At 64.4% G+C, this 22,085-nt stretch overlaps 3 protein-coding genes across 5 annotated transcripts in view; 2 read left to right on the plus strand and 1 right to left on the minus strand.

Moving 5' to 3' along the window:
- Positions 1 to 3,656, plus strand: part of INPP5A (inositol polyphosphate-5-phosphatase A) — a 173,316-nt gene extending 169,660 nt beyond the window's left edge. Inside the window, exons 14-16 of one of the 3 annotated variants that reach the window (XM_027063454.2) lie at positions 1,212 to 1,280; positions 2,042 to 2,078; positions 2,217 to 3,656. In XM_027063454.2, coding sequence (XP_026919255.1) covers positions 1,212 to 1,280; positions 2,042 to 2,078; positions 2,217 to 2,266 — 156 coding nt within the window. In that variant the 3' untranslated portion in view covers positions 2,267 to 3,656. Of the gene's footprint in view, positions 1 to 1,211; positions 1,286 to 2,041; positions 2,129 to 2,216 lie in introns of those variants that run through there. The other 2 variants (XM_027063455.2, XR_008292274.1) reach the window with 2 other exon arrangements.
- Positions 3,657 to 5,050: 1,394 nt separating this feature from the next.
- Positions 5,051 to 6,452, minus strand: NKX6-2 (NK6 homeobox 2). The gene is made up of 3 exons (XM_027063459.2): positions 6,012 to 6,452; positions 5,751 to 5,923; positions 5,051 to 5,444 (listed from the first exon to the last, which is right to left on the minus strand). The coding sequence occupies exons 1-3, from the start codon at positions 6,412 to 6,414 to the stop codon at positions 5,190 to 5,192; spliced, it is 831 nt and encodes a 276-aa protein (XP_026919260.1). The 5' UTR covers positions 6,415 to 6,452; the 3' UTR covers positions 5,051 to 5,189.
- A 384-nt stretch (positions 6,453 to 6,836) lies between these two features.
- Positions 6,837 to 12,762, plus strand: LOC128312586 (translation initiation factor IF-2-like). The gene is made up of 4 exons (XM_053207125.1): positions 6,837 to 6,860; positions 7,366 to 7,515; positions 8,205 to 9,830; positions 11,572 to 12,762. Exons 1-3 carry the CDS (start codon positions 6,837 to 6,839, stop codon positions 9,378 to 9,380), a joined length of 1,350 nt encoding a protein of 449 aa, XP_053063100.1. The 3' UTR covers positions 9,381 to 9,830; positions 11,572 to 12,762.
- The last annotated feature ends 9,323 nt before the right edge of the window (positions 12,763 to 22,085 follow it).

The following is a 22,085-nucleotide window of genomic DNA, read 5'->3' on the forward strand; positions in this document are numbered from 1 at the left end:
CTATCTCTGGTGCGCCGCCCGGGCTTGACGTGGCTCCGTGGAAGGGGCCTCCCGCTCTTCTGTGTTCTCTCACGTCTTCTCCGAGCTTTGAGGCCTCAGCCCTGGAAGGGGGGGAGGAGGGGGCCGGAGCTGGAGGGGAAGGTCCCCCCCCAACAGACGTCCCCCCCGGCCCTCCCGGGGGGCTGCCCGGCGGCAGCGGGCCTTACAGCGGGAGCAGACGCGCACCGCGAGCAGCCCCTCGGCCTCATCCATCATGCCACGCTCCGCCACCTCGTCATCATGTCCCGTTCTGCTTCCCCGGCCCTAAAACACGAAAGGTGGCGGGCTGGCGGCGCGGGCTGGGATCCGCGGGGATGATCGCGTTGCTGTAATTTGTTTATCTGTCTCGAGATTATGCGGTTGGAAGTCCACAATTTTATGCTGCCGTTGTAAATTACCGGGCCGCGTTTGATGAATGTCCCCTCCTTCCGCGAGGCCGCGCCGCCCCCGTGAAGGATGGGGCGTGCTCACGCGCGCGGTGCCGGTTAGGTGTTCATCCTTTCTGGCAGGCGACCACGCTGGAAAGTACATCTGACCTGAAGCCTCCTACTGCATCAAAGATAATTCAGTTTTAACTTTATAGTCTCACACGCTCCGGCTGCGGGTGTAAAATTCCGGCCCAGTCGGAGCCGACTGATGGCCGGCAGCCAACCCTCAGGGTCGCACCCAAATACCTACGGCCGCGGGCTGGCAGAGCCGGCGAGGAGGGAGGGGAGCCGGTGCGCGCGCAGCGCTTAATTAACGTGTGCAGAGTGCCCCATGCAGCAGCGGGGGGTCAGTGGTGGCTGCATCCTGTGAATCGAGTTCCGGGTTAATACAACAGGCTGTCAGAACAGATGTACACGGGGCATCCGGAGCCCGATAAGCTGCTCCAGTGCCGGGGGGCAGCCCGGGAGAAAAGCTCACGGCGGCACTAACTGCCGTTGAGCAAGGGCTCTGGCAGGGGCACGTGCCGCGGCCCCCAGCCCGACCCCCGTCCAGGAGCAGGGAGGGTCGGGGGCTCCCAGGGCTTCCAGAACGTTCTGCGTGCTGGCCGGCTTCTCCCTCTGAGGGGCCGGCCAGAGACCTGTGTGCAGGGAGCTAGGGGTAGGGGGGTGGGCGGTAGCTGGCACTCCCCAAGGAGGCCCCACCGTTCCTGCCTCCCACACGGTTCTCTCTGTTTGCTTCCCCAGTCGGAGAGCGAGGAGAAGGTTGTCACCTACGACCACATCGGGCCCAACGTCTGCATGGGAGACCACAAGGTGATGTGCCTTTGCTGCAGGGCGCGGCCCGAGGGGCGGACGGTGGCGGGCGGCGGGCAGGGCCAGGCTGCTGCTTCTCCTCGGTCGGCCTCCACGGCACAGGCCACGTTTGGTCTGTTTATTTGCTTGTGATAAATACCAGAAGGCAGGCAGGCAGGCAGGCAGGTAGGTAGATTAAGAAGGCAGAACAAAATACAGAATTGTGCTATTTATACAAAAATACCGTCTACAGCCGATGATTTCTGAGGGTCGTTTTTCTAGCGTGCACTTGGACTACCGTAGTGGCCTTCTCGTGCCGAGCCGCGTCCACAGTGTAGGTAGGGAGTGTGAGTGCTCTGTGGGCACGAGGAATTGCGTGCAGGGGCCACCTCGGTACAAGCGGACGGCCCTCACGCCAGGGCCCCGCAGGCTCACCGAGGGCGGTGCCGGCCCTGTCCCACCTTCAGCCAAATCAGAGACTGGCGCTCGGTCCTGTCCGCAAGGCCTCCGGGCCGTGACCCCCGGCACCGGTCCTTCCCCGTGCTAGTTGGGGTTTATCCAGCGGTCTGTGGGTGAGCTTCTCCCCACCCGGAAGCGATACCCGCTTGACAAAACACGAAGGCGCGTGGCCCCAGGTGTCCGGTCACCCGGCCCGGCTCCAGTTCTGGGTCAACTGGGCTCACGTTGGTGCCAGCGCACAAGCCAGGGGGCGCGGCTGGGGCGGTCGGGGGTCAGGGTCAGCTCGCGGCCGGGGTCCTGACGCCCTCTCTTCTCCGCTGCAGCCCGTGTTCCTGGCCTTCCGCATCGCGCCCGGGGCAGGTAAACCTCACGCCCATGTGCACAAGTGTTGTGTCGTGCAGTGACGTGTGGTAAATATGACTCCTTCCCTCGAGTTCACCTTTTCTCAGCTTTTCCTGGTGTGTTTGTTCCTTTAACAAATGACACATTCCGCGGCAGGGAAGCGATGGCAGCGACAGCAGAGGGCCCTTCGCGAGACCTCCCCGTAGCGCGAGGAGCAAGTGGAAGTCGCGTCCATGAAATCAGTACTCCTAACAGCTGCATCGACAAACCCGCCCGAGCGCCACCCTCTAGACGGCCGGCCCCACACTTCGCTTCAGCCTCCGGACCGTTCCGGAAAAGCCTCACATACCTCACTGTCTTGTCTGTTCGTGTGACATTTAGTAGAAATAGTGGGTTTTTGTAATAAGTCACCGTCCTGTTGCCAAAACTCTACAGACAGCAGAGGGAGTCTGTATTTCAGGCTCCAGGGTTTCAATTTTTAACAATTGTCAGCGTGGGAAGAGCGTCTCCGGCGTAGAAAGCCCACGGGCATCACCCCCCTGCCAGCTGGAGGCGAGCCCGGGGTGGGCGGCGGGCGCGGGCCCTTTGCCGCCTCAGGTGGCGTGGCCGCTGTGCTCCGGCCCCCCCGCCCCCCCTTTCCGTGTTATTTACTCTAACTGCCGTGTTACGTGGTTTTTGAATTACACTGCAGCTGCTTTCCATTTTTATATATATAAATATATATAAATATATACTTTTTAAAAATAATTTATAAACCTTACCAAAACTTATGCTAAATACACTTTCCAGTACGAATGCTCGAGAGTGTCCTATCAGCAGGTGGAAGTGGAGTCTAGGAGCTCAGTTTTGCGTAGATCACGCGGACGCATCCGAGAGTGCGGCCGGCGGGGCGCGAACGTCGGCCACAGCACGTCTACACTTGCAGATTCTTACTCCTATGCCTTTTCTTCTGTGTAACATTAAGGACTGAATGTGAAGTTTGTAGCTAGCTCGGGTGTACCTTTTAAGAATTTTGTAACCTGTTTGTCTGTCTTTTGTTACTGTTCTATGGTGCCAAGCATCCTACGTAAAACGATAATATCATGGGAGGAATGAAAAACCACAATATCTAGTCTGCTTCAGGTAGAAGTTGCTTCTAACATGGGCTGTATATAAAAAACATTAACCGTAAGTTCCCTCGGCTGCTCAGCTACAACCAACCCACGTGATGGCCCTGCTGCAAACGTTCTCTCCTAGCACGAAGTACGGCATTAAAGGTCACTGCAGTGCCTGTGGATGAAACACAAACGTGGGTTTTATTGATTTGCTCTAGAACACTACAGAATTCCTGGACTGTGTGAAGGCCTCCGATGCTCGTCTTCAGGTGAATCACTACCCTTGCAAGTGATCGGGTGTCCGCTTGCCGAATCTGGCCTTGACCGCGCGCGTCGGGGGTCTGCGTCAGTGCTGTGGCCCCTCTGCTCTGTCCACGCGCCACACGGCAGTCCCGCCCCGCGCCGTTCTGTCTCACGGGGTTTCAGTTGTTGGTCGCCGCGGAGGCCTTTAGCAACGACCGCTCCCGGTTCCTAAGCAATAAAGTTGATCCTGGTGAAAACAGTGCCGCGTCCGCTTTGTTTCTTCCTTCCCTCTCCCGCCTCCTTTGAAATGCTCAGTAGCGGAGGGCGAGCCTTTGTGGGCTGTTCCTTCCGATCCTGCCCGCGGAGATCCTGGAATCCCCTTCCGTGGACAGTGGCAGCTAATGGCAATTACCCCTCGGCCTTTGAAAAGGAGATTATAAAAACGCACTGCGTTCCGCGAAAGTTGAAAACTGGAAATTCCTCCGCTCTTAACCTGAGCTGAGAGAACAGTCCACTCGCAGAAATGAGGCAGATTTCCAGACCGCGCCATTAAAGAGAAAACCAGCCAGCGGTTCAAAAGAAACGTCTTTTGTAAAACGGTGCGGCCCCTGTGGCAGAGACCAACTTCAGCCTTTCACGTTTCTGTCTCACGTTTTAAAAAACGCCTTCCGGGAGAACAGTTGTACTGTCATCACTCGTATTTAGTTTTTAACTTAAAAGTCAACAGTTAATGAGCAGTAGGACGCAACCACGTGGAGCCCCGGCTCCGGCCCCGATAGCGGCCGGCCGGGCCGGCCGGGCCGGCCCCCCGCTACCAGGGCCGCTGCCCTCGGGGCCCAAAGCCGCCTCGTCCGCGGGCCTCGCTGTCCCTGTGCGAGGTCGCTTTGGAGCGCTCTCCGGCGCCCGAGTCTGGATCAAACAGCAGCTCCTGCCGGTTGAAGACTACGGGCCGGGGGCTGCAGGGGCCCCGGTGCAGAGTTTAAAACCCGACGTGTTCGTGGGCTGCGCGCCGAGTGCGCGCTCCGGGGGCGGAAAGCTTAGCCGCGGAGGCGTTCCCGGATGTGCCAGACCAGACCAGACCGGTCGGCCCGAGCCGCGGGGCCCAGCGGCGGCGTAGGCCTCGCGCCTCGCCCCTCGCCCGCCCCCCGGCTTTCCCAGGAGGAGGACGCGCGCGCGGGCTGGGGAGGGGGGCGCTCACCTGCCGCAGACCTCCGCCACTGAGCCGGCCCCGCAGCCCCGGGGACCGCGCCCGCTCGCGAGCGCAGGTGGCGGCGCGGGTCAGAGGGGCGCCGCACCTGCCGCCCGCGCCCCGCGTCTCCGTCCGCGTCCCCGTCCGGCTCCGCTGGGCGCTCGCTGGCGTCGCGGCTCCTTCCTCCGGCTCTCCCGGGGCGGCCGAGGGGTCGCGGGGCCGGGCCCTCGCGCTCCCCTCGCTGCTGCGAGCTGCCGCCGCCCGGGCGCGGGGACACGGCGGGGCGGGGAGGCCGGGGCCGCACCGCGCCCCCGCCGCCGCCGCCAGCCCGGCCCCCGCGGGGACGAAGCCTGGGCCGGGGGACCCGCGGGGCGGGGAAGTGGGGGCGGGGGGCGTGCGGAGAACGGAGTTCCCGAGAAGGAAGACACACGCGGTGCAGCCTCGGGAGCCGCGGCTCCGCCGGGAACGTGTTAAATAATTTATTGATTATACAAAGTGATTCCGCCCGGGACGCGCGGCCGCCTTATAACTTATTCTGTAAAAATATATATACACGCGGGCGGGCGGCGGCGAGGGGCGCCGGCCCGCCCCGACCCTGCTTGCTCACAAGGCGTCCCCCGCGCCGCCGCCGCACGGGCTGACCAGCGCCAAGTTCGCGGGTTTGTGCTTCTTGAGCAGCCGCGTGATCTTCTCGTCGTCCGAGTTGGGGTCCAGGGGCCGGTTGTACTCGTCGTCGTCCTCCGCGTCTGAGCCGCCCACCTTCAGCTTCTCGGCGTCCGAGTCCTGCTTCTTCTTGGCCGACGCCATCTCCGCCGCGTGCCGCTTGCGCCACTTGGTCCGGCGGTTCTGGAACCACACCTGCGGCGGGGAGCGGGGGGTGGGGGTGGGGGGCGGTCAGGCCGGTCCCCGGGGGAGACCCCCGCCGCCCGCGTGGACGCGCAGGGCCCTGGGCGGCAGCTCCTCGGCCCGGCCGCGGGGCAGCGGCGCCCCCGGGTGGGGGGGCTGCGGGAGGCTGGGGGGGACGGGGCGGGGGGGGGGGGGCGGCGCGGGCTGGCGGCCGGTCGCGCGCCGTTCGCCGGACGCGGGCGCCGGGATCCCCTCCCGCCACCACCACGTTCCGCGCAGCGGGGCCCGCGGGAGGCCGCCCCGCTCCCGGCCGCTCACCTTGACCTGGCTCTCGGTCATGCCCAGGGAGTAGGCGAGGCGCGCGCGCTCCGGGCCCGCCAGGTACTTGGTCTGCTCGAAGGTCTTCTCCAGCGCGAAGATCTGCTGGCCCGAGAAGGTCGGCCGCGAGTGCTTCTTCTTGCCGTCCTTGTCCAGGACCCCGCCGGTCTGGGCTGCAAAGCGGGTTGGCGGCGGCGGTGAGCTCGGCCGGCCGCCCCGCGCCCCGCCCCCCGCCTCCCCGCGCGCGCGCGCGCCACCTACCCGGGCCGGCCAGGCGCGGGTCCCTCCAGGGCGAGCCCTGCACCACGCCGGGCCAGAAGATGGGCGGGCGCCCCGGCAGCTCGGCCAGCGGCTTGGGGTAGCCGCGCGCCACGGCCGCGGGCCCGAAGTAGACGCCGGCCGACGACGCGAGCCCGTTGAGACGGGGCAGGCCGCCCAGGAGGCCGCCGCCCGCCGCGCCCACCGGCCGCCCCAGGATGTCGCTGATGCCGTGAGGGGTGCCGAGCGGCAGCTGCGCGCCCAGGCCGCCCAGCGCGGGCGCCTTGAAGCCGGCCGGGCCCTGCAGCGCGTACGGGAACAGCGACGTCTTCATCTCGGCCATGTTGTGCAGCGCGGCCAGGGGCGCGCTGCTCAGCACGAACGCGCCCGGGCGGTTAGCGTCCATGGGCGCCGCCGCCGCCGGCCCGGGCGCCCATCCGGGCCCCGCCGCCGCCGCCGCCGCCGCCCGCCGCCCGCGCCCGCCGGCCCGGGAAGTTCGCGCGCGGCCCGGGGCGCCGGCTGCAGCGGGGCGCTCGGAGCGCGGGCGCCGACGGCCCGGGGAGGCGCGAGGGCGGCGGCTCCGGCGCGGGGCTGCGCGGCGGCCGCGGGGTCGGCGGGGCAGCGGCGGGACGACGACGGCGACGACGGCGGCGGCGGCGGCGGCGGCGGCGGCTCCGGGGCCGATCGGAGCGGCGCCGCGCGGGCCGGACGCGCTGATAACCGCGGGGGCCCCCGAGCGGCGCGCGCGCTGATTGGCTGCGGGCGCCCGCGGCCCGGCCATTGGCCAGCGCCCCGCCCGTCTGCGCGCCCCCGCCGGCCGCGCACTCCATGAAGGGCCCATTAGCGCGGCAGGTGCCTCCCCGGCTGTAAATTTGCCCCCTGATTTATCTCCCCCGGGACGAAATAAATCCCGTTGGATGGGAGTTTAGTTAGGCAAAGGTTTTAATGGGGAATCGGGAAAAAATACGAGAACATATTTTATCGCTCGAAAGAATGCAGATTTGAGGATCCGCTCGGCACGTTCTGTGCGTCCCGTTCGGCGAAGAGCCCCCAGGTGTGCGGGCGCGGGGAGCCGGTTGGCACCGTCGTGGGGACACGGCCAGAGCGCCGGCCCGGGCTCAGGTTTCGGGGAGCACCGCGAACAATCGGGGCGGGGGGGGGGGGTACGTTCCCTGTGACGCAGACGGGTGGAGGACGCTGGACCTCGTAGCCCGCGCGCCGAGGGGCCAGCGCGAATCTGCTCTGCTGGCGCGGTTGGCGAGACCCGCCGGGGGCCCCAAGCGAGGTGGCCGGCCTCGCGCGCTGCCAGGCGGGCAGTTCCCTGTCCCCTCCCAGCCCGCGGCACTGCCCTCTGCAGGGTTGGGGCCCGCGGACGGTTCGGGCCTCCCGGCCCCGCGTTTCCCGGAAGGCCACCTCAGCCTCGAACGAGCCCACGTGCCGCTGCTGTCTCGTGGAGAAGAGCGACGTGGCCGGCTCAGAGCCCCGAACCCAGGGCGCGTGGGCCACGGTCAGGGCCTTGACCTGTGTGCGCTCCCGAGGCGCAGCGGGCAGAAGCGCCGCCTTCACGGGACACGCGGGGCCCAAGCCGTCCTCCCTGCTACGAAGAGCCCACCGCCCATGGCCCTGCTGGGGGGATTCAGTGAGATCGCGGCGGACTCCGCGCCTGCGAGGAGCAGGCGCTGAGTAAGACGCTGGCCGTTGTCGCCTCTAGTCTCTTGGGCGGCGTCACACTGATTCGTAAGTGGCGGCCGCTACTGTTAATCGCTGCCGGCTGGGAGCCGTGACCCCAGCGTGGGCGAACGGACCGCCTGTCTCGGGCCTGGTGCGGTTCCGTTAGCAACGACTTTCCCGTTTTCCCCCGGGCCGCCAGGGTTTGGATGGTGCGAGTGGAGGCGACCCTCCCGGCTCTGTGCGGGGACCCAGCGTCCGCTCGCACGGCGACCTTCGGGGGTCCATTTTCGTTTTGTGCCGTTAGCGGCGGGGTCTTGGCGCTGCGAGTCCCTACGCCAGATCACGGCTGGAAAGCCACTGGCCGGCTGGGCTGCGCGGGCCTGAGGGCTGGGGGTCGCCCCTGCGTCCCGTGCGCGCGCACCGTGCTGCCCAGGAGAGGCTGCGGCACGTGCGGGGCCCTCAGCTCCGTGGGCGGCGCAGCCCCGGGAGCACGGGGGGTTCCTGCCTCCCCGCTTTCTGGGCCAGGGCTGCACTCGCCTGATCCGGGTGACCTGCCCCAGCGGGGCCCGGCCCCCAGGACACCCTCCCCGGCCTCGCTTGCCACACACCCCACGTCCCCGGGGCAAACAGCCGCGTGTGCGCCCTGAGAGCCTGGCCGCGGGGGCACTCTGCCCGCAGGATGGGGCCCCAGAGGCCGAGGCACCGCCGCCCAGGCTGGGACTCCGGGGGGGGGGGGGGGGGGAGGAGACCGGTTGGGCGGGGCAGGTGGGCGGGGCCTTGCGCGGGCGGGGTCACGTCCCTCCTCCGGACACGCCCTTTGCTCTTCGGGACCCGACGGTGGGCGGTGGCGGCCAGAAGGGCCTCTGGGGCGCGCCCGGCGGAACCACAGGGGCGCGCAGTCCTTCCGAACGGTGCGGCGGCCCTGGCTCGGAGGCAGGAGGACCCGCCAAGCTCCCGGCGCCGCGCTTTGGGCGAGAGCCTCCCGGCCGTCTTTCACCGCGGAGGAAGCAGATCCCGAGTCGCTGTCCTGCGCCCCAGCGACCCCGGGTCTGTCCACGTCGCCCGGCCCTCCCTGCGCTGCGGCTGGAGTGTCCTCTGGCCTCAGCGCGCGCGTCTCCCCGGGGAGCCGGTGGCCGCGGTGCGGGACCAGAGCGCGGGGCGAGGGCCGCGCGTCTACCCGGCGCTCCGGGGTTCCCAAGGCCGCGCCCCGGACGGTCCCCAGCCTCCTGGAGGCCGCGCCTCGGGCACCCCTCCCCCGGTGCCCGGGTCCCGCGGGTGAAGGCCTGTGGACTTCGGCGTCCTCCCCGCCCGCCGTCTCTGGCCTGCGCCCCCGCCGCCCCCTCCCCGGGGCTCCCACCCGCACCCCGTTCGGCGCCCCCTGGCGCAGCCCCTCCTCCGGCGAAGGTGGCCTGCGGGGAAGCAGCGCCTCTGGGCTCCCAGCTTCGGGCGGACCTCCGCCGCCTGAGCCGAGAGGTTCGAGAATGCCATCTCCTGGTCTTGAAGAAAACGTCCTACAAAGGAGCGCTTTTCGGGGCGAACTTACACGTTGTCGGGAAGCGCAGAGCGCGCTACTTGGCACAGACCCTCATGCGTTCGATCGTATTTATTCGGCACCTACTACGAGCCGGGCGCGCCCAGGAACGCAGCGCGCTCCACGACCCCTCGCGCACTGGCCGGTGCGGGTGGGTAACGAACGATTAACAGGGGGCTTGGGGAGTGTCTGCCGGACGGACCGGCTCGCTGGCGGAGGCGGGTCGGGAGGGTGGGCCCCTGCGGAGGGCGGGTCGGGGTCAGGTCCTCGCAGCCGGCTCCTTGGGCGGAGGCGGGAGGGGAGGCGGGCCCAGGAATGGAGCTTGGATTGAGGAGCCATCGAGTCCTCGGAGACGTTATCAACGAAGCGGTCCTCCGTCTGTGTTCCGCTCGTCGTGGTCGCTGAGCTGCGGCCCGCCGGGACCATGGCCACTCTGGGGGCCACCCCTGCAAAGGGCCCTTGCTTTGCGCCCATGATCCTCAAACCCTCGCACGATGAGGCTTCACGGGGGTCCGACTCAGGGGTTGCTGAGCTAACCCAGGGGTCCGCGAGCCTAAGAAGACCACGGAGGTGCCCGGATGTAACCCCTGCAGCGTCCAGGTCAGAGAGCGAGGGAAGAGGTGCGGGAGCCCAGACCCACGCGGTTGGGCCGCTCAGAGGAGGCCGACCTTTGCCACAGGAGGAGGGGCAGGAGCAAGTCCCACCCTCCTCAGCAAACTCCCCTGGGGCCCCACGCAGAGCCCCCCGAGCTCCCCGAGCCTCTAGTGGCCTCACCCTGCGTGCGGGAGCCTTGCCAGAGGAGGCCCTGAGGTGGGAGAGGCTGGAAGAGGAGGCCTCCCCCGTCCCACCCCTTCCCCCCTCCCCCCCCCACTTGGACTGCTCTGCGGCCTGCACGCTAAGGCCTGGGCCGCTCCCCAGGGAGTACCAAGCCCCCTCCGGGTAGCAGCACCTGCCGAGTGGTCATCTCTGAGCCTGTCACCTTGTCAGCACCCAGGTCAGCGGAGACTCCACGCTCAGGTGCCTCGGGGCTGAGTAAATACTATGGAATGGAATGGCCCAGCATCCGGCCCCACCTGCAGGGGGGTCCCAGAGCCCCTGGCGGGGTGGGGGAGGGGTTCTGTGCTCCCCCAGGGTTCAGTAGGCACCTGGCCCCAGCCGCATGAATGCTCGCATCCTCCGCAGATCCTCTGCTTCCTGTGCCGAAGCTCCTCCCCCAGCGTGGGGACCCCCCCCCACCAGGCCCCTCCCACATTGCCCCTCCCGCCACCCCAGCTCCTCTCCCCTAACTCCAGCACCTTTGTTCCTTCAAAAGTTATTTATTTGGTAAATGTAATGGCCGTAGAGCGTCACCCTCGTGTCCCTAACAGCCTGGCTGCAGCCTTCACTTCCCTTCTCCGGAACCTGCACGGATCCGCTCCACCCGCCGCCCTGGGTCTGCTGGAGTCGCTGTCTCGCTGGGGACCTTTGCACACACACCCGTCTCCCAGAATAAGCGTGTGTGTGTGGGGGGGGTGCCCTCTACATGGGTTCTGTGCAGGCTGTGACTTCTTCTGACCCGGCCACACAACTGTGGGTCATCTCTGCTTGGGAGACACATGTCCACAGGCCCCTCGTGGCTGCTGCAGGTGCCCACAGACAGGCGTGCCCGCGACCTCTGCTGATGCACAGCCAGTGTCTATCGTTAGCTTCTGGAGAAAGCCTCTCAAGAGACTGGCACCTCCCACCTCCTTGGCCAGAGCGCCAAGACTCACTTGTGGCTACCTGACCTCTCCAGTCAGGATGGCCCCTCCCGGTGCAGGCGCTCTGGGCTCTGGTCTGCCTCCTCTGCTTCCAGGGTCCCTCCCTTGGGACTCACGCTCTCCATGGAGACGTCCCACAGGCACCAGCCCACCGGTGGCTGCAAAGAGCTTGAATAAACAGCTCCCCTGCAGAGAGGCAGCTCAGCCCAGAGCCCAGGAGGGGTGGTCCCCCCCGCAAGAGACCTGAGCCTTTAGGCCCGCCTCCCCGCTTTGTTTGGGGTCCTGCTTCTGAGATGCGCCTGGCTCTCCTGGAGACCTGTGGCCACCGTCCCCTGCAGCCATATCCGAGCTGGGTCGGCCGAGGCCCCAGCGCCCTCTACGGGCCCAGGGAGCAGGACCGCCATTGAGGAGGGCCCCGCTGGGACGTGCCGCCCCCCTCCAGTGCCCCGTAGAAACGGGATCTGGGCGAGGGGGACTCTGCAAAGCTACCTGAATCCACAAGGGGGCCCCCCAGCAGGGGCCGACCCACCACCACAGGACCACAGAGGCCAGTCTCAGGGCGATCCTCACACGGTGTCTCAGAAGCCCTCTACTGGGGTCCTAAGAATCTTGTCTCCTTCAGCAAAGGACAAAGAGAGGCGGCCGTAAATCACAGCTCCAGCGCTCTTTCCCCAGGGCCGCGCGGGCCCCAGATGAGCAGTCGCTGGTAATGAGCTCTCCCCTGGGGGCTGCTCTCCTGGGGGTGTCTGACCGCGTGCCAAACGCACTAATTGAGCACCGCGTAAAAGATTTGTGTTAGGGCCTCTGCTCGGCTGCCGTGGCCACGCTCCCAGGATGGGACGGGACCAGCTCCGGCCGGGTGGAGGCTTCCGGAAGGGCTCTTGGCTACACTCCAGCCTGGCCCCGGCCCCTTCTGTGGGGCTTCCCGGCGGGTGAGGGTCCAGCGGTGCCACGGCAGCACCAGCCCCGGGATGGGTGGCCTCCACGGGCCCCTCGGGTGCCCCATCCTGGCGATGTGTGTCCAGCGGTCTTGGCCACGTGGGAGGGGGCTGACCCCATCGTGGGGCTGTCTCTGCCCCACCCTGCGTGCGGGGCCTGGGCTCCCTGGCTTGAATGTCTTTGTCCATCGCAGGCCTGTTGTTGGGGTGGAAGCAGATGACATGCTAAGTGACAACTGTGTGCTCCGGTTATTCACACGGTGACCGAGGCGCTCCTGCTAAGGCCTCGTCAGCGCATTGCTGCATCCCAGCAGCGTCCCAGCAGACAGGAAGTTGGGAGGGAGCCAGGGGCCACCCAGGACCAGGTGAGGAGGGGCCCGAGTCCAGCAGAGGAAGGAGCTGTCTATTATGAGGGCAGATTTGCATTTTAAGGGTCACTGAGCACCAGGGGGTGGGGCCTGGACCCCGGCCAGAGGCTGGCGTGAGGCAAGAGCCACAGGGCCCTGTCCCCACTCCCCCCGCGGTTGGGGCGCTCAGGGGCCTCTGTCTCAGGAAAGCCTCTCCGGTTGGCGCCTCACGTAAGAGACCGTGTTTGCTCTAGCCTGGGCACCCTGCCCTGGGTCCCGTGAGTGGGGAACATCCAGGCCATGGAGAATAGGCCCCCTGATGCTGGGTGGGGGGGGGGGTGGTCTGCATGTGAGGCAATGCGCCCCCCACACTCCCTGCAATGCATGAGGGTCTTGTGCTCCAGGCGCAAGGCTGCCTGCTGCCCGGCTTGGCCTCTGTGGGCAGTGGGCTCAGTGGGCCTGGGGAGAGGAGTGAGCTGGGCCCAGCGCTCGGCTCTGGCACGTGAGCCCCAGTCCCCCCCCCCCCGTGCTGATTCATATAAGGAGATCCCCCCCCCCCCAGAGCCCTCCCACCCGAGCCCCGGGGCTCACCTTGCTTCTCTGGGGAGGACCGTACCTGCCTCTTGATTATTCAGCTGCCACATGACCGCCATGGCCCAAGGGAAGGTGTGCGGAGGGGACACTTGCTGGCCTGAGCAGGAAATTTCAGAGCCCCATGTGTCCGCCAGTTTTCCGGCTCTCTCCCTCTGCAAAGAGGCATGTCTCGGACCAGCTCCAGGCGAGAAGACCCAAGGAGCAGGGCAGGCTAGCCGGGGAAATCGGCCACTGGGCTTTGGTGGGGGGAGATGTTTGTTATCTGGCACCACTGACAAAGGCTGGCTGGTGCGTGACAGTAACAAAGGGGCTCTTCCCAAATCCCCACGGAAGAGGATGATCCATGTTCTGAGGCCTCTAGTTGTGACCGACATTTGGGTGACACTGGAGGGTCCTTGTGACTTCCTCACTGCCGCTTTCCCTGGACACTTGAGACAGCTGACACCTGTCCCTGCCCTCCAGTGGCGGGCACAGTGTGATGGGAAAGGACACCGGGGCAGCTCACCCAGGATGCTGGGGACAAGTAGGGGCCCGGGGAAATCCTGGAGGCTCCCTGAGAAGGTAACATGGAGCTGAACCTCCGGGAAGGTAGGAATTTTAGGGGGTTGGTCTCTGCTGCTCCCAAGGAAAGACTTCACAGACCCAGGAAAGGGGACAAAACACGGGCAGTGCCCGGTACCCTGGCATTTCCTGCACCGTAGAGGACCAGGAGCCCCTGACGGACGAGTGGGTGGGGGTCTGGTGACCTGTCCAGCTGCCCAGGATTCCGAAGCCAGGGCGGAGAGAGCATGTCCACCAGAGGAAGTTTGGACCAACCCACGGAAGCCAACTGCCTCACCGCCGCCTGGGCCAGAAGGCAGAAAGCCAGGCGTCCATGGGGGTGGGGGGTGACCCGGAGGCTGCCCTCCACAGCTGGGCCGGGCAAGTCCAGGAGCGGGTGCTGCCACCCGGTGATGGTCCTTGAAGGTGCTTAAGGCCCCAAAGTAAGACAAACAGAACGCGGATGGAAAGGCCAAGGCGGTGAACATAGGGCTGGGCGGCTGCTTCAGCCTCAGGGCAGGCTGGTGGGGGCAGGGCGGGGGGTGGGGGACCTCTGTACGCCTGCCTGAGTGCCCCAAGCCGTGCTCCCTGAGTGACAGGTTCCTGGATCCAGATTTCACGTCCGCTCAAGGGAGGGCCCATCTGGAGGCCACAGGCGGCCTGGGGGCATCCGAGTGAATGTGTTTTGCCCCCTTTCTCCCGTGTCCCCTGCTTCTTACCCTCCGTCATCCCTCTACCTGTAGTCTCGCTTCCGGGCGTGGAGGGTGGGGGCCAGGAGCCGTCTCCCCGTGAAGCCCCGGGAGGTCCAGGTGAAGGGGGCGGGCGTGTCCCTGACAAACATGTGATTCGCGTGTGACACGCAGACAGGCAGTAGGAATCGCGAGCTGGACGGTCGCATCTGTAGGGCTCTGCCTGAGACAGAGCCGCGCTTGGTGGTGGGGGCTGCTGGCCGTTCCGAAGGCGCACACGCACCGCAATCCTTGGCAGGGACAGAAGCGCGTGAAGAGGCAGAAGGCAACCCGATTGTGCTCGTGAGCTCCCATTCGGCCCCACGTGGGGACGGGCACAAGACACCAGCGGCGTCACCAGAGCTGGCACACTGCTCCCGCCCACAGCGCGTGGGTGTGTGTGACGAAGAAGGTGTCCCCAGCAGCATAACGAGGGGAAGACCCTGCCGTGAGAGCCTACCTGGCGTGAAGCCGACCTGAAAAAGGCGAATCTTGTTTCATAAATTAATGCCATTTCATCGTGGAACATGTGAACATGCTCTTTCCAGAGAAGAAACCTGGAAGGACCCATGGGCCCCAAACCCTCCTCTGGGGAGGGAAGGGGGTCCGGTGCCCCTCTTCCTTCTCGTATTCCCCGGTGTGTTTTGGCTTCTTTTCCCAGGAGCATGTGCCGCTTTCGCTGTAAAATCCCCCGAAATCGCACCGGGTACGAGTGTAGGCCAGGCGGCCGTCGTGTCTGGGCTGACCGAGGCGCTGGGGGTGCCGCTAGCCCTCAGCGACCAGCTTCTCTGGGGTCAGGCAAGTTCCGAACGACCTGGCCTGTGTGTGCGGGGCAGGTCCCCCGCGTGAGCCAGGGCAGAGAAGAATCCCGGAGAAGAGTCTGGGGCGGTCGTGAAGTCACGAACACGCAGAGGCCTTGGCGGGTCGGGCCCCGCCCTGGGAGCTGGCGGAGGGGAGAGGTCACCCAGGTGGTTCTGACCCGAGCCGGGTGCCCGTGACACCTCGGTCCTCTGAGTAAGTCGGCGACGTGGCAGGACAGACCCTCTAACTTGGCTCCTAACACGGGAAGAAGGAACCCGCTGGGCCACACGGCTGCCGCTTCTCTGCGGTGTTTGGTTTCACTCTTGGCTGCAGTTTCCATTAGTTTCTGGGTTTGCTGAGCACAGGGCCCAAGATCCACCCTGGCCACTCCCAGGACGTGTGTCCCGAGGCCCCTCCAGGGCTGGTCAGGGCTGATCAGGGAAAGCACACACTTATTTCTGGGCGGGGTTGTGCCCATGGACACACAGTGCTGAGTGAGGTCCCACCAGAGGGGAGGGGGGCAGGGGGGAGGCAGGGGGAGGCAGAGAGAGGGAAGGGGGCGGGGGGAGGCAGGGAGAGGGGAGGGGGGCAGGGGGAGGCAGAGAGAGGGGAGGGGGCAGGGGGAGGCAGGGAGGGGGGAGAGGGGAGGAGGGCCGGAGATGCAGGGAGAGGGGGAAGGGGACGCATCAGAGGGGAAGGGAGCAGGGGGAGGCAGGGAGAGGGGGAGGGGGAGGGAGGAGAGGGGAGGAGGGCAGGGGAGGCAGGGAGAGGGGAAGGGGGAGGGGGAGGCAGGAGAGGGGATGCCCCCCCAGGGCTCCTGCAGCCCAGGCCCAGTCCTGTCAACTAGCAGATGTTGGGTGTGGCTTGCGGGGTGTGGGGTGTCGGGTGTGGTTTTTGGGGTGTCGGGTGCGGGGTGCGGGGTGTGGGGCGCAGGCGAACCCTCAGCGGCTAACCGTACCCCTTGCTGGAGTGTGTTTAAGGCAGTTGGATGTGCGAACACCGAGTTTGGTGCCATTGGGTTTCTGAGCCAACAGGCTGGAGGAGGCAGCACTTAGGGGGCGCCGGGCACTGTCCTGTTCAGCTCGCGCACGGGCAGAATCGGGCACCTGCCAGACCCGGGGCCAGCCCCGCTCAGGCTGCTGACCTGTCCCGGGCGGGAGTCACGTCCCCACGCCCCACGCTCAGGCCACCTGTGACCGAGCAGTGGCGGGGGTCCTGCCTCCAAAACCGTGCGCGTCACCTGGGGCATCAGAGGCTAAACCAAATCCACGTGGAAACCGCCGCGTCACCTGAGCACGGCCAGCGGCGCGTCACCTGAGCGAGACCTGGTCCCCACATGACAAAGCCTGGGACGTCTCCCGGCTGAGCTGCTCTGAGAGGATGGCCGTCCTGCCCGGGACCGCCCTGTGCATCTCCGCGGTCGCGTCTGCGTCTGGCCCGGACGGGTCTCTGGAGGTGCCCTGCAGGGCTGCCTGGGAGTCACGGGGAGCCACCACCCCCACCGCCACCCAGCCCAGGCCCCATGAGCCTCAGCCGGCAGGTTCCAGTTCTGCTGCTCGTTCTGACCACGCAGCCGTGTCCACGCTGGGGCAGTGGCTCGGGACCCCGGGGTTTAACTGTGCAGCCTGACCCCGAATGACTTCTGCAGGGTGGCAGGTGACAGCCACTGGGTTTCTGACGGGTGGCGGCCGATGGGGACAGAACCCAGAGCAGGCCTCTTCCTGTCTGGCTCATGCCTTTCCCAAGGGAAACGCAGGGATGCGGAACAGTCGAACCCCGAGCGGGCAGAGGTCGCCGGCAGGGCTCAGGGGGACAGAATTACTCCAGATTACGCCTCTTGGGAATTTTTTAAGAAGAACGAAGACGGGGGTTCCCACCGTTCTCGCAAGAGTGGGGGCAGCACAGAGTGCATCCTGGGAGTTCAGGGAAATCCTCAAATCGCTCAGGGCCTCTCGGGGATTCTCCCATGAGGGACGCGAGGTTACCTCGGAGCGTGTCCTGATGAGACCCGGCCGCCCCAGCCACCCCTGACCTTCTCGTCCGGTCCCCCGGCTTCCACGAGAGCCGATGGCAGGTCCCGTGTGATAAATATACTCCCAGACCAAACTGCCTGATACACCTTGTCTGCCTCTGGGGGAAATTAAACAGACTATAAGGTCTATTAAAATTTTATTGGTGTGAGATCTTTTTCCAATTGCCTTTTAGAAAGAATATTGATCTGTTAACCACTTACATACCCACAGGAGTAATTTGAAGAAGTTAAAAAAGAAACCAAACGCTATTCCTTGTGCTGTGAACGTGTTGGCTCTGTGACGTCTTTTTCTGGCTAAATCTGCACCTCAGAAGACAGTGTCCCTGTGATCTGGAGTAACGGCCTCGGGTGCCAGGCTTCAAGCAAAAAAGACAAGACCTACTTTAAACCACAGTGCGCAGTCTCCGTGTGTGCGCTTACGGGGAATGTCACATGGTGTCTTGCTCAACATGACTCCTTAGATTATACCTGTTGAATAATTTGGGTTTAAAATACTCATCCACGGCCAGGTACACAGTGCCAACACAGTCACCCTGATTCACTGTCCCAGGGCACAGATGGACAGGTGGCGGCCAGAGCTGTTGAACCCTCCAGGGCTGAGGGCTGTGCGGTGCACGCAGGAGAGGGGGAGTCCGAGCACCATTACGGGGAGAAGGCCCCAGCCCAAGGCCCGAGAGCGGGACACATCAGTGCCCTTGCCTGGGTGGGCTGGATCTGTACCTGGGCCTGTGAGGCCCACGTTTTGTGTGTATACTTACTGAAGGGCTGTTGCTGTAAACATGGGTTTGAGTGGGGCTCCTGGGGCCCCTCGAGGGGCCATTTGGGGGCAGTAGGGAAGGGGTGAGGGTGAAAGGACTCTGTCCCCGCACGCGGCTCAGTCCTCAGAGTCGGGGCTGCAGGCTCACGATCCTCAGGCCTGCCCTTTTCGGACGCTTGCAGGCACCAGCCTCCCTGGGCATTTGGGGCAAGTGGCCTGGGAATACGTGGGGGAGGGCGGGAGGGGGTGCTCAGGTGGGGCTCCCAGAAGCCTCCAGGCTTACCTGGGCCCCAGGGCCGCCCAGGCTGCACTGCCCAGGCTGGGTCACATCTCGGTCATCCTGGAGACCTTGAGGAGGGATCAGCCCTCCCTGCCGCATGGAATGGACCCAGAGGCTGGGGTCCACAGCCCCGTCTCCCCCCAAGACGGAGTGGACCCAGGGTGGCATCGGGCTCTCCAGCTGGGGCTCCGAGTGGGAGTCTCAGCCCCAGGGGCAGCCCCGTGAACGATGCCCTGGGCCTGACCACTTTGGGGTGGGGGTGGGGGGAAGGTCAAACCCTCTTCTGCCTCCCCCGGGCCTCCTCCCCTCCCCAGCTCATATGTGCCTCTTTCTGTTTGGGCTTCCAGCCCCTAACCCTGTGGTTTTTCAGCAAGCCAGCCTCGAACCTCTGCTCCTGGGTCAAGAGGAAGGAAGGTGCCAGGGACCCAGAGCCCCTGGGCTATTGCACCTGCTACCCTGGAGTCCGGGCCAGGGAGAATGGCAGGTGGCTGGCTCTGTGTCCTGCAGCCAGGAGCGTGCAGGGCCCAGGCCAGTCGGCGTGGGATCCGCTGCCCCTCCCACCCACCTGGCCCGAGCCCCCCTCACCTGGCAGTCCTGCAGCATCTGCTGGCCGCTTGGTGGCCCCTGAGCCCGCGGGCACCATCCCTGAGCCCCCTGCTCCTCCCGGCCCCCCGTGAGCCAGTTCCGTGCTCACCTGGCCCCCCCAGACCTGCCGTTTGGAGAGGTGGGTCTGACTCCATGCGGTTTGGATCCAGAACCTGGCGTTTTGACCATGATGACAGACGAAAGTCACACGTGATGCCAGAAAACTGTGTAAAATGTTTGCAGGACAAAACCCATCACGGTAAGACAGACCCCACGGCGAATGGACAGCTGGGAAGGATGTTTCGGTGTCTGCGACAGAAAAGATTAGTGTCCGTATGGGAAAGAACTAGGAGCTAATAGCAGAAAGGGAAGCCGATGGGCCCAGTAGAGGGACAAATCATGAACAGGAAATCCAACCGGGCGCGGGACACATTGCCTCCTGGGTGGAGAAAATCCCACTTGCAAGCCAGGAGCCGCTCCCCGACCTCAGCCGGCCTCCCCCACGGACCCTCATCTCAAACTGGAGGCTCCCCGGGGAGCCTCTGGCTCAGCCGATGGCCCTTGGTCCCCTATCGCCCAGGGCTGGGCGTCCCCATCGCCTCCCGTGTTCCCGGCCCAGGCAAGGGGGACGGCCTGGGGGACCCCGGATCTCAGGCCACCGGGCTGAGGGCAGCCGCCTCCGTCTGAACACCGTCTCCCGCCTCTTGTCACAAAGAATTAAACTCTGTAATAAGAAAATGTCCCCTGTAATTTGGCCCATCGGCTTCATCCCGGCCATTAGCCAAGCGCACGGGGGTATTAATCTAGTCATCTCCTTCTGGTCTCAATGAATTGTGATAAAAATGTCAAACAATTAGATTATACTGGCCAACAGCGTGGAGTGATTGAGCGGCGAGGCAGGGCGCGTCCCTTGAATCACCCTGACGATGGCAGCCGTGCGGGGCAATAAATCCGCCTTCACGGCGGGCACCAGTGTCAGCAGCATGGGGCAGGAAACCAAGGCTGGGGGCCCGGGTGCCGGGGGGTGGGGGGGGCGGGACAAGGGGTGACGAGGAGGGGCGACGCTCAGGGAGGCGGGAGCAGGTCCTCGCAGGGTCTGCAGGCCCCCCGAGGTCCAGGCCTGCAGCCTCGCGGGGACCCGTGCCCGTGCACGCGGCCGGGCCCAGAGCCAGGCGCGGGCGGCAGGGTGGGTGGACCCACGCAGGCCTGCCCTTCCCCGGAATGGCACTGTGGCCTCTTCCTCTGTGTGAGGGTGAGGACACGTTGAAAATTGATTTCTGTTGGAAATGGGATAATTAAACTGGTTGTTTCTATCTCCATCATCGTCATAATAAAACGAGGGGACAGCAGGGTTGCCCGTGGCGTGAAGTAATATTGTCCGTCTTAATGCAAGGGAGCGTTAATTGAATACAAATGGCCTTCCCTGAAGCTGCTCAGTTATATTTCAGAGATATGGGATAATGATGCCAGTTAATCATTTTTACAAGATACAAAATTACTGGCTCCTCTGGGAAGATCATTAAGGAAAACAATTGTTCACAGCAATTGAAAATAGAGTTTTAATTATTTAATACAGAAATTAAACTATTGGAGACCGGTGCTGGATGAGGGAGCTTAATAGACATTGACGCACAAGGGTCTGCGAACGTCTTAGCTTTATTAACCCGCCTAATTTCTTCGTCCACATCCACCTGGGGGGCCCGCTTCGGCCGTGACTGTGAATTTCCTGCTTGCGGAGGAGGGCCGGCCCGGTGCCCGAGGCCCTGGCAGACGGGTGCCCGCTGGGACCACAGACTTCCCATCCCAGGAGGACTGGCTGGCAGCCGCAGGGAGGGACCCAGGAGCCCAGACCACCAGCCAGGATGGCCGGAGGCCGGGGAGGCGGTTGGGCGCTGAGACAAGTGGGGCCTGTGGCGGCCACATCACAGAGGATGGACCTCGGCTGTGCCTGGGTGATGCTGTTCCGTGGGGATGAGGTTGACACAGGTCCTGGGGCCGCGGGGCCCACTTTACGGGTGACACAGATGCGAGCCCCGCGGGTGTCCTGGCCAAAGCGAGGTGCCGACCCCGGCTGACCCGGGCCCCGGGCCCACGTCCGCGGTGAGGTGGGAGCCCCACACTGCCCTGGCCCATCTGCGGGGACCCCCCTCTGTGCCCAGAGGCCCCCCTGTCCGGCTGTGCTGGGTCTCCCGCGTTGGCAAGCGGCCTATTGGAGGGCGGAGATGCTTTAATGAGAATTCTGATTTCCACAACTTGAAATGGGGGGTCCTGCGTGGTGCTGAGGGAGAACACAGGAGACGGGCTGACCGCACGCCGGGAGCGGGCTGGAGAGACATCCAGCGGTCCGTCAGAACGTCGTGTGTGGGCTGTGAGTACAAATTCCCTACAGTAGAACATATTGTTTAAAAAAAGTCCTTGTTTTGAAAACATGGAAATCACCATTTTCAAGACATAAATTAATAAATGGAACTTGTAAAAAGGCGACTGACAAGCAGAGAACACGTCGGAGTTTGCAAGGTGTTGCAAGTGAGGGGCCCCGTCGCGGCCGGCCCGGGGTGGGGAGGGGGGGGGGGCGACACGCGGGTCTGAGGTCCAAGCCCTGGAGCTGCGCTTCCCAGAGGAGAAGACGGGGCTCGAGACGAGAGCAACCGGCTCAAGGTCAGACTCCCCTCTGGCCGCCCCCCACCCCCTGCCCCGTGAGGGTCACCCCGTGCAGGGAAGGCAGGGCCGGGGCGTGGGCACAGCGGTCTCCTGGAGCCTCAGGGCCCTCGAGACATTCTGAATGTGCACATCTTGTCCCACTTCCTGGGAGGGCTGTCCGGTTCCAATTACGTTCTGTCTTTTATCACCAATAAATTCCAAGTGATCCTTTCTCTCCTTATAGTTTTTAGGGTTACAGAAATTCCACCTTTGCAATTTTTTCATGCTTGAATATATTACGGAATGCCACTTGTGTTACAGAAGCTAATTGATAATGTGATTTGTTATGTTGCTGGGGCATAATTCAGAAAGTTATTTCACAGCCTCCGATGCCCGGACCGGCGCTCACGTTCCATCTCGCTCACGGGAGCAGACACACCAGAAGGAAAAAAATGTGGTCCTGCACGGATGAAATATTTCCAGAGGCTTTTATTCTTGTTGTTTGGGTGCGTGCCAACATCTTTCTAGAAGGAAGCTCATATATCCAAGGCTGCCCTGATTTGAATTTATTCCCCGATCATTAGTTAGCTTCTTTTGTTAACTGGAAGAAGTATGTGTATGTGTTGGAGAAAAGGAAAAAAAATTAAACAAAAAGAGGGGAATCACCACCTCTCGATGTTATCAAAGATGAGTTGTTTTTCGACTTTTTATGCTGAATGATGATGCGCAGGCAGTTGCGAACATAGTGTCGATGGCACCTTTCCCACTGCTTCCCCAGGGGTTGCTGCTGAAGCCGGAGACCAGACCCGCAGGCGCAGCACCGCGCACGGGCCTCCGACTGCGCTCCCTTTGGCCGGGTCGGCAGGGGCCGGAGCTCCTGTGTGTGCAGCTCTG

This window comes from Acinonyx jubatus, chromosome D2, assembly GCF_027475565.1.
Source record: "Acinonyx jubatus isolate Ajub_Pintada_27869175 chromosome D2, VMU_Ajub_asm_v1.0, whole genome shotgun sequence".
NCBI lineage: Eukaryota > Metazoa > Chordata > Mammalia > Carnivora > Felidae > Acinonyx > Acinonyx jubatus.